The 8,368-nt window shown below is 33.7% G+C and overlaps 1 protein-coding gene across 1 annotated transcript in view; it reads right to left on the reverse strand.

Annotated features, from left to right (window-relative positions):
- Positions 1 to 6,639, reverse strand: part of LOC136853929 (uncharacterized) — a 42,511-nt gene extending 35,872 nt beyond the window's left edge. The window contains exons 1-2 of the mRNA XM_067129826.1: positions 6,537 to 6,639; positions 1,091 to 1,335 (exon numbers count right to left, since the gene is read on the reverse strand). Of these exons, the coding sequence (XP_066985927.1) occupies positions 1,091 to 1,335; positions 6,537 to 6,639 (348 nt within the window). The remainder of the gene's footprint in view (positions 1 to 1,090; positions 1,336 to 6,536) is intronic.
- Positions 6,640 to 8,368: the final 1,729 nt, after the last annotated feature.

Raw genomic sequence — 8,368 nt, forward strand, 5'->3', positions numbered from 1 at the left:
GGGACCTACTTGTGAGTGTATCCAAATCGCAAACAAAAGTAACAGATGGTTTGTATTTGCATACCCTCCAAGAGGTTCATCCGATCGTTTCTGTGTCAAAGGAAGTTAAACTAAAGTCTCAAAAACAAGATCTCTCTCTCTCTCTCTCTCTCTCTCTCTCTCTCTCTCTCTCTCTCTCTCTCTCTCTCTTCATTTTCTTTTCCGTTTTTATTTACTTGTTCTTATTTTCTTAAACTATATTTTCAATCTATCTATCTATCTATCTATCTATCTATCTATCTATATATATATATCTATCTGTCTATCTATCTATATTTATATATATATATATATATATATATACTGTATATATATGTTTATATGTATATATTATACATACATTCATACACATATATATATATATATATATATATGTATATGTGTACACACACGCATATATATATATATATATATATATATATATATATATATATATATATATATATATATATATATGTAAGTATTTATTGGGTATATATACATATATATATAAATAGATGGATAGATAGATAGATAGATAGATAGATAGATAGATAGATAGACAGATAGAGAGAAAATATCGTTTAAGATAACAAGAATGTAGAACCGGCAAATAAAAATGGGAGGAATGGCCCCCGCAAGCTTTCCAGCGTGACATGCTTAATTTTTGAAATGGAGAAGAAAACTCTTCACTTTAAGTAACTGTTAAAGAGACAATGATAAGACCTGAGTCAAAGTCTTTGTAAACCGAATGTAGATACAGGAATTTAGTTTTGTAATGAGAACCGAAAAGAATCTTTTTCTCATCCGTCTTCAATGGATGTTCCTTTTTTAAATCATTCATCTCTTTTGAAAAAGAACATGATAAAAATGAATAAGAATATAATAGCAATGAATCGAAAAACTGAGATAAGTTTGCAGAAGGTACATTTTATTTAAGGATAACGAAATTAAAATATTCTTTGAAAATATATACCATCGTTTAGTAGCTTCACCTGAATCCGTCGGCATGACGCTAAAAAGAGAGGTCATTAAAGGCAATGATTATGAGAAACAAAGAGCCAAACGATACTGGTCGACAGGACTCCTCAGGCGATCCTGTCTCATCAGAGTCATCACAGGAACTATACAGGAAGCTCGATGAAGCGAGCGAGTGGAGGAAGCTCGCTTTGAACTCCCAGAAGCTTATATGGTCCAGTTCATCGCTGGTCGGCGTTGATAACTGGAGGAACTGATTACAGGACTCCAGCTGCTCGGTAACTGTAGGTTGTAGGATCCTGAGGTGGAGGGGAGGGTGCTGAATGGAGCGGACATCGTCTGGGTTGTAGAGGTAGTCGATGGCAAAGCCGATGTTGAGATGAATAACGGCTTTGATGCTTTTTCTTTTTCTTTTGAATTTTTTTCTTGCACGCTAGGAAACTCTTTACCAAGGTTATAATTTTTGTTGCTGTAAAACTTTGCACGTATAATTTTCAAACTAATAATATCTTATCCAATTAAGCTTTGCCGATTTCACATTTGTCGAAGCGTTTTAAACCTTATTGAGAATGCTGCCAATATTATACCGAAAGGATATTTTTAGAAATATTTTCTTTTCATCACGGAAGAAAAGAAACAAATGCGAGCCGTCCGTAGTAACCCTGGGATATTAAACAATTTTGTGTGTCTTAGATATAATATTTAAGTTGAATTCGTGGATTAAAAAAGTATTTTTTATTTTTTGATTATCGTTGTTATTCGGGCTGGGCAACGTTATCCTTGAATTTTTGCCCACTACACTCTACAACTGTTAAGATGTCATGGAACGTTGCCTTAACTTCATTATTTCTCGGAATTTACAACCACTTTCTCATACATATAAATTAATTGTTTAATTACTTACAGTACGTGAAGATCCTCTAAATTCCGTAAATTGAATATGTCGTTGTTCAGTGAATGTCAAGACATAAAATTTACAAAGACAAAAATCAAGTGATTGCGTTGTTCGAGCTCACTATCACAAAAGGCTACCTTTTTGGCCAAGATCGTAATTAGAATCTGAAGATTCTGAAAATCATGCGCAAATCGGCTCAGGTTTTAATATTTCATCACCTCTGAAATTTCGAAGCCTGTAATTGACTCTCATCCCGAGGCTGAAATGTCCGCGAAATTCAGGTAATGCCGCGTTATACCCTTTCTGAAAAATAACTTACACAGTTTCCAGGGAAATCTGAAAAATATCTTTGCCAGACCTCCAAGAATTTAATGCCTTTTAAAAGCCTGTTGTGATATCGCGCTCGAACAACGCAATCCCTTGGGATTTTCGTCCTTGTAAATTTTATGCCTTCACATTCACTAAACATCAGCACTCTTTCAGTGAACGAGAATTCCAATTCCCAGCATTCAGCACGTCCTTCCAATCTGGTCTATCAAAAAGGGACGAGTGATCTTTTCCAAAGCCCGTTGCTCTTAGCCATTTCATAACGTACATATTGACACACGCTTCAGTTTAACACGCCCAGAAATCCGACTAGAACTGGACCCCCAGGTTTCTAGAAAGTTCTGTCTAGAACACAGACACAGCAAGCTCCGCTTGGGCACGTGTTGCTGAATTAGCTTGTATCCAACGGTGTCTGTAAACTAAGAATGTTGAATAAATAGAGGTCCAGGTCACAACTAACCTGCGAAACCGCTGAACCTTAAAAGAGCTCGTATGTCACAAATACCTCCGTACCCATTCAATATATTTAATTTACAGAATCTAAAGGATTCTTACATACTAAAAATAATTAAACAACTCAACGATGCACAAAAGTGAGAAAGTGGTTGTAATATCGGAGAAAAGATGAAAGTTTCTTTGGAAAAAAAAAAAGAACTGAATAAAGGCAGAGTATTTTCGTACTATTAATTCCTGAAAGAAGATCGGATATACAACATCACTGTAAGTCTACAATAATATATATATGATATTATTGCGCCAATGTTTTTTCTCGTTGCTTTGACGACCTGATCTAATATTAGGTGAAATGTCTGTTCTTTCTCATTTGATTTTCTTCTTTTTATATTTACGATTTCAATACCTCAGTATGTCCAGCTGATCAAACTAATGACTTCAAGCTATTTCAAGATAAAGTTTTTTACCTTACTACTACTACTACTACTACTACTACTACTACTACTACTACTACTACTACTACTACTACTACTATTGCTAAGAAATTCACAGTCTCGTGAAAACCAGCTTGTGTAATAAAAATCCACAATCATAATATAGTAAACTAAACTACATAGTAATACAGTTTACTATATAATTGTGGATTTTTATTATACAAAATACTACTACTACTACTACTACTACTACTACTACTACTACTACTACTACTACTACTACTACTACTAATAATAATAATAATAATAATAATAATAATAATAATAATAGTCTTTAACTTTTACAACTTTTTTAATCGTGTTTGCTAATGAATATATTGGCTGTATGATTGTTTATTTGTTAAAGCTAGTTTAATCTGCATCTCTTCGTCAGGTAAATCATTTGCGATATCAACTATCGCCTAGTAAGCAGTGGCTATGTTATGCGTATAAAAATATGCAGGAATAACAAAGTAAGAGTATGGATTCCATCAGTAACCAGAAACTTTGTAATGAATGACAGGAGCTACTCCCGCATTACAGAAGGGTGTGACATTGATAAATGTCCTTGGTATTTAAATAGTGTAAGTTTCTGCCATATACACTTCTTCCTATACGTTCTATTTTTTCTGTCTGTTTGAATAACAGTCCCTTGCGCAACTAAATTTGAAAGTGAAACGAGCGTAAGTTGTTAGGCAAGAATGAGAAATGTAAACACTGCTGATAACAGTAAGCTAGTGACCGCATTTTTTATTGGAAGAATTATTTGCAAATAAATCCTAATAAAATTACTTAGAAAAGAGATGTTGAAGTACTTTATCAATGCTTGGAATCTTGTCTTCACTGAGGCCCAGTATAAACATTATTGCCTTCTCGTTACTTCAATTCTGCAAGAGCTTGTTACTAAAAGGGACTATTTCGACATGAGCGTTCAAGAGGACGCGATAAACAGCTGGCTGCGACCTTCACAGAACCGAGCTGAAAGAAGTGAACGCGACGCCGTTCAGATGCCTGAAAAGGAGATGCTTTCAGCGCATTTTTCATTTCCATTTCCGGTTTCATTTCCATCACCATTTCCAGTATCCGCGCCATTAGAATAGAGCGATGAGAGATAAAGGACGGCGGGTTTTTCGCAGCTTTTTTGGCAATTGGAGTCGAACGCCATTTTTCGCGCTATTAAAGGATCCTTTTGACGCTAAGTGGCTATTGGACGTTTCCCGATCTTTATGCTGTTCAAATATATATTCCATTTAAATGTCATGAAAGCCACCAGGGTGGAAAGCAGAATAAAGGAGAGAGAGAGAGAGAGAGAGAGAGAGAGAGAGAGAGAGAGAGAGAGAGAGAGAGAGAGAGAGACTACGATCTATGATGTTAATGGTGCAAATATATTCCTTCCTAATGGCCATTAAATTCTGCAGCACATAACCAACCATTTAGAATTGTGTCAGGTTTCGCGTGGCTTGAACAGTGCTTTCAGTTGACAGCCACTTTCCAGTAAATCCCAGATCATCTTGAGAAACGCGAACGCTGCTGTAAAGTGACTTTTCAGCTGGTTTTGAATTTTATAACTTATTCCTCAACCGTGTTTGTATTTGGATATATTGTCTGAATGTTTTTTTCTGTTACAGGCTAGATTAATTAAAAAAAGAAAGCATTAAACCCCTTTCTTTTATTAATTTTTTTTTCATACTGGCTTTCTGTCCGTTCTCGCCCCCTTCTGAGGTCGAAAATCGTTTTAGTCATGAATAATAATAATAATAATAATAATAATAATAATAATAATAATAATAATAATAATAATAATAATAATAATAATGATGATGGAAAAATAAAGTCCGCTGTAGTATGTATGTAGTATAATGCTAAATATAGGAAGCTTTCGCCAACTTTATTTTTCCATTTAAGATCACGAACAAGTGATGCTATCAGATAATAATAATAATAATAATAATAATAATAATAATAATAATAATAATAATAATAATAATAATAATAATAATAATAATAATAGTGGGACTTAGTAACTTTCAATCACTCGTCACAATCCTACTGCACTGACACATCCCAAGTTTTACCTTTGGTATGAGGCAGGAATGGAAATTAAAAACATTTCAGAGAACTGAGGCAATTCTGATAAGGCCGTGCAACTATTTTTGCGGCTGTTGAGAGTCAGAGAAAGTTCACTGAATTTTCGGAAGTTTTATGCAAAATTACTGCTATTAGAATCCTTCTGATAATCAGTCTTTTTGGACTGACTGGTTGTAGATTATCTGATTTTAAAAATAACAAGGGTTTAACTATTAAAATTGACAGAAATCTTCTGGCCTAGTACACTGGGGCTAAATTAAAACTGAAAGTTAAAAAGACAGTAAAGTAAATTCAGAGGAGGGTAGGGTGTTTGATTACTGTAGTGAGATAGGTGGAGCTTTATAGCTTTCATGTAACCAATAATGGTCCAGTTATACTTTTGATTTAAAAGTTTTGTCTCAGATGTTGTCTAAATGTCGAGATCATTCAGAATCGAAGTATAGACAACAAGAATGGAGATTATGTGAGCAATGGTCATGTCCCCACTCTTGGTGTTGAGTTACGAAATGAATGAGAATAATTTGAAGAGGACAACTTAATTCCACTTTCTGCACGGAATTATAAACACATAACCTCCAAAAGCAAGCTGAAAAGGCGATGCATTCTGCAAGTTTATTGGCAAGAGTTTTGGTTAAAAGATGTCTCTTATTGTGTGGCGATTATCATCAATTTTATTGTTTTTACAATGTTGATGAGCTGTAATCAGTATAAAAAACGGGAGCCTAACCAATATATCTCTCTCGTGAGCCAATGAAAATCCCATGGATAATGTTCCAGCAGTCATTGTACCATGGCTGATTTCATTTGAAAACTAAAATAAAGAAACAAGTCAAATTAGAGGGACAGTTTCTGTGAAATTGTATATTTTTCTTAATGGAATTAGAGTCCTGTGCCCCATTTCAGGCTAATTAAAAGTTACTTTTGTTGTTCGCAAACTTTTTACCTTACTTTTGTTCCACCACACAGCATGGCGACAGAGGTTTGAATTAGGGGCCTCATTAAACGTTCATTCAACTTCTCGCGAAAGCTGTGGTTCCATTTCCGTTTCTCTGCCCTTTTCTCGTTATTTCTTCTCTTATTTTAAATATCGATTGTTATGTTCTTCTAGAATCGTCATCTTCATCTTTGCATCAAAACAACACTCGCCATCAAGGCTGATATCCATAAGCATCTTTCTTAACAGAGGAAAGAAAAATTCTCCCAATTTTCTTTAAGTATATTTTGATTATGGGCCAATCGTTCTCAGTATCATAAGTATGTGGGTAACTTTCCCCAGCGAGTCCGGAGAGAGGTGTTTGACTTACCAGGGATTCCGCCTCTCTGAGTAATTGCTGCTCGATGAAGCAAGCGGACAGAGGCTAGGAGGTCTATGGAGGAGGAGGAGGGGGAGGAGGAGATAGCTGCCATTGTTAGCCTTCAAGTCAGGCAGGATTACATGACGCAATTCATCTCTGCAACCTTGGCAACGCGAAGCGAAGCGTTCATGAGAATCTTGAAATGTCTCTCCGAGAAACAGCGTGGCCCTTGCTCTGGCTGAAATGTGCAGACGAGTTAGGTGAATTTAATTTTCTATTATGCTGGATGCACTCCTGTTTGAATTTTCTTTAATGTGGATCTCTTTGCTTGAGGCTGATGTATATGTATATATATATATTATAAATGTATGTATGTATATATGCATATATGTATATATATGCATATATATGCATATATATATATATATATATATATATATATATATATATATATATATATATATATATATATATATATGAGATATAAAAATACCGTTTCTTGTTTCTCAGATATGCGCAGAAGGATCCACAGTAATATCTTTGATTAGCAAGAGGAAATGCATTTGTAATTATATCTCAGACTTATAGCTTTCGTCCATCCTCCTGTGGACTTGATCACTAAACTAAAATGAGACATACAGTAATGGCGAAGAAAAAAAAAATATAAACAAAATTAAATTTTGTTTATATTTCAAGTATATTACTGTGGATCCTTCTGTACACACACAAACACACACATGTATATACAGTATATATATATATATATATATATATATATATATATATATATATATATATATATATATATATATATATATATATATGGATGTGGATGAATGCATGTATATATGTATATATGTATATGGATATCAGTTCATCATTCTGTTCGTTAAAGCGACATACATGTATGTATTTTCAAGAATTATGTTGCTTTCCTGAACTATCTTAACATTTCTACCACTTCTTGTTTCGATTGTGCTTAAAAGTAATTTGCATGTGGACGCTGTTCTAGGTGAATTTAGTTAAAAAAATTAATAAATATCGTAACGGAAGATATTTCATACCTTTCTGATGATAATGAATAAAGTTAGAATGGAACAGATAACGGTGGAATCGGCAGTATTTTGTGATACTAGAAAATTGGAGAAAATTCAAAATGGCCATTAATCTTGAAGGGCTTCTGTTTTGAAATGAAAAAGGTAAACATGTTACACAACTTTTCTGTTCCGGTCTTTTGATCCTGGAGATAGAGATACGATTAAAGTATTGAATAGGAGATAGAATGGAAACGACTCTTCTCTCGTAACTATTTTACTTTGTGATATGTCTTTATATGCATATTTATGTTTGTATGAATGTATGTATATATATACATACATACATACATACATACATACATACATACATACATACATACATACATACAACATACATACATATACATACATACATATATATATATATATATATATATATATATATATATATATATATATATATATATATATTTTTTTTTTTTTTTCTTACTGATGGGAAAGTAGCCCAAATTTCGTCATATGCAGAAAATAATATAATTTGTGTTTATTTTGTCGATATAATGAAAAAACTCATCAAATTTTATTTTGATGAGAATAATGGTAGCCTGCTATTCACTTTCTGTCTGTCTGTCTGTCTCGTATTTTCGTCTATATGTGACTGTAATAACTATTTTTATGTTTATTACTGGATGCTAATATGCCGTCATGTATTTTCCGTGTTTGGTCTCCATATGTTCTGTCGAGAACGGAGTTGCCTCCCCTTAGCAATGATGTTTGCTCATTCGATATTCATCGTCTCATCTT

The sequence above is a fragment of the Macrobrachium rosenbergii genome, chromosome 28, assembly GCF_040412425.1.
Source record: "Macrobrachium rosenbergii isolate ZJJX-2024 chromosome 28, ASM4041242v1, whole genome shotgun sequence".
Lineage (NCBI taxonomy): Eukaryota > Metazoa > Arthropoda > Malacostraca > Decapoda > Palaemonidae > Macrobrachium > Macrobrachium rosenbergii.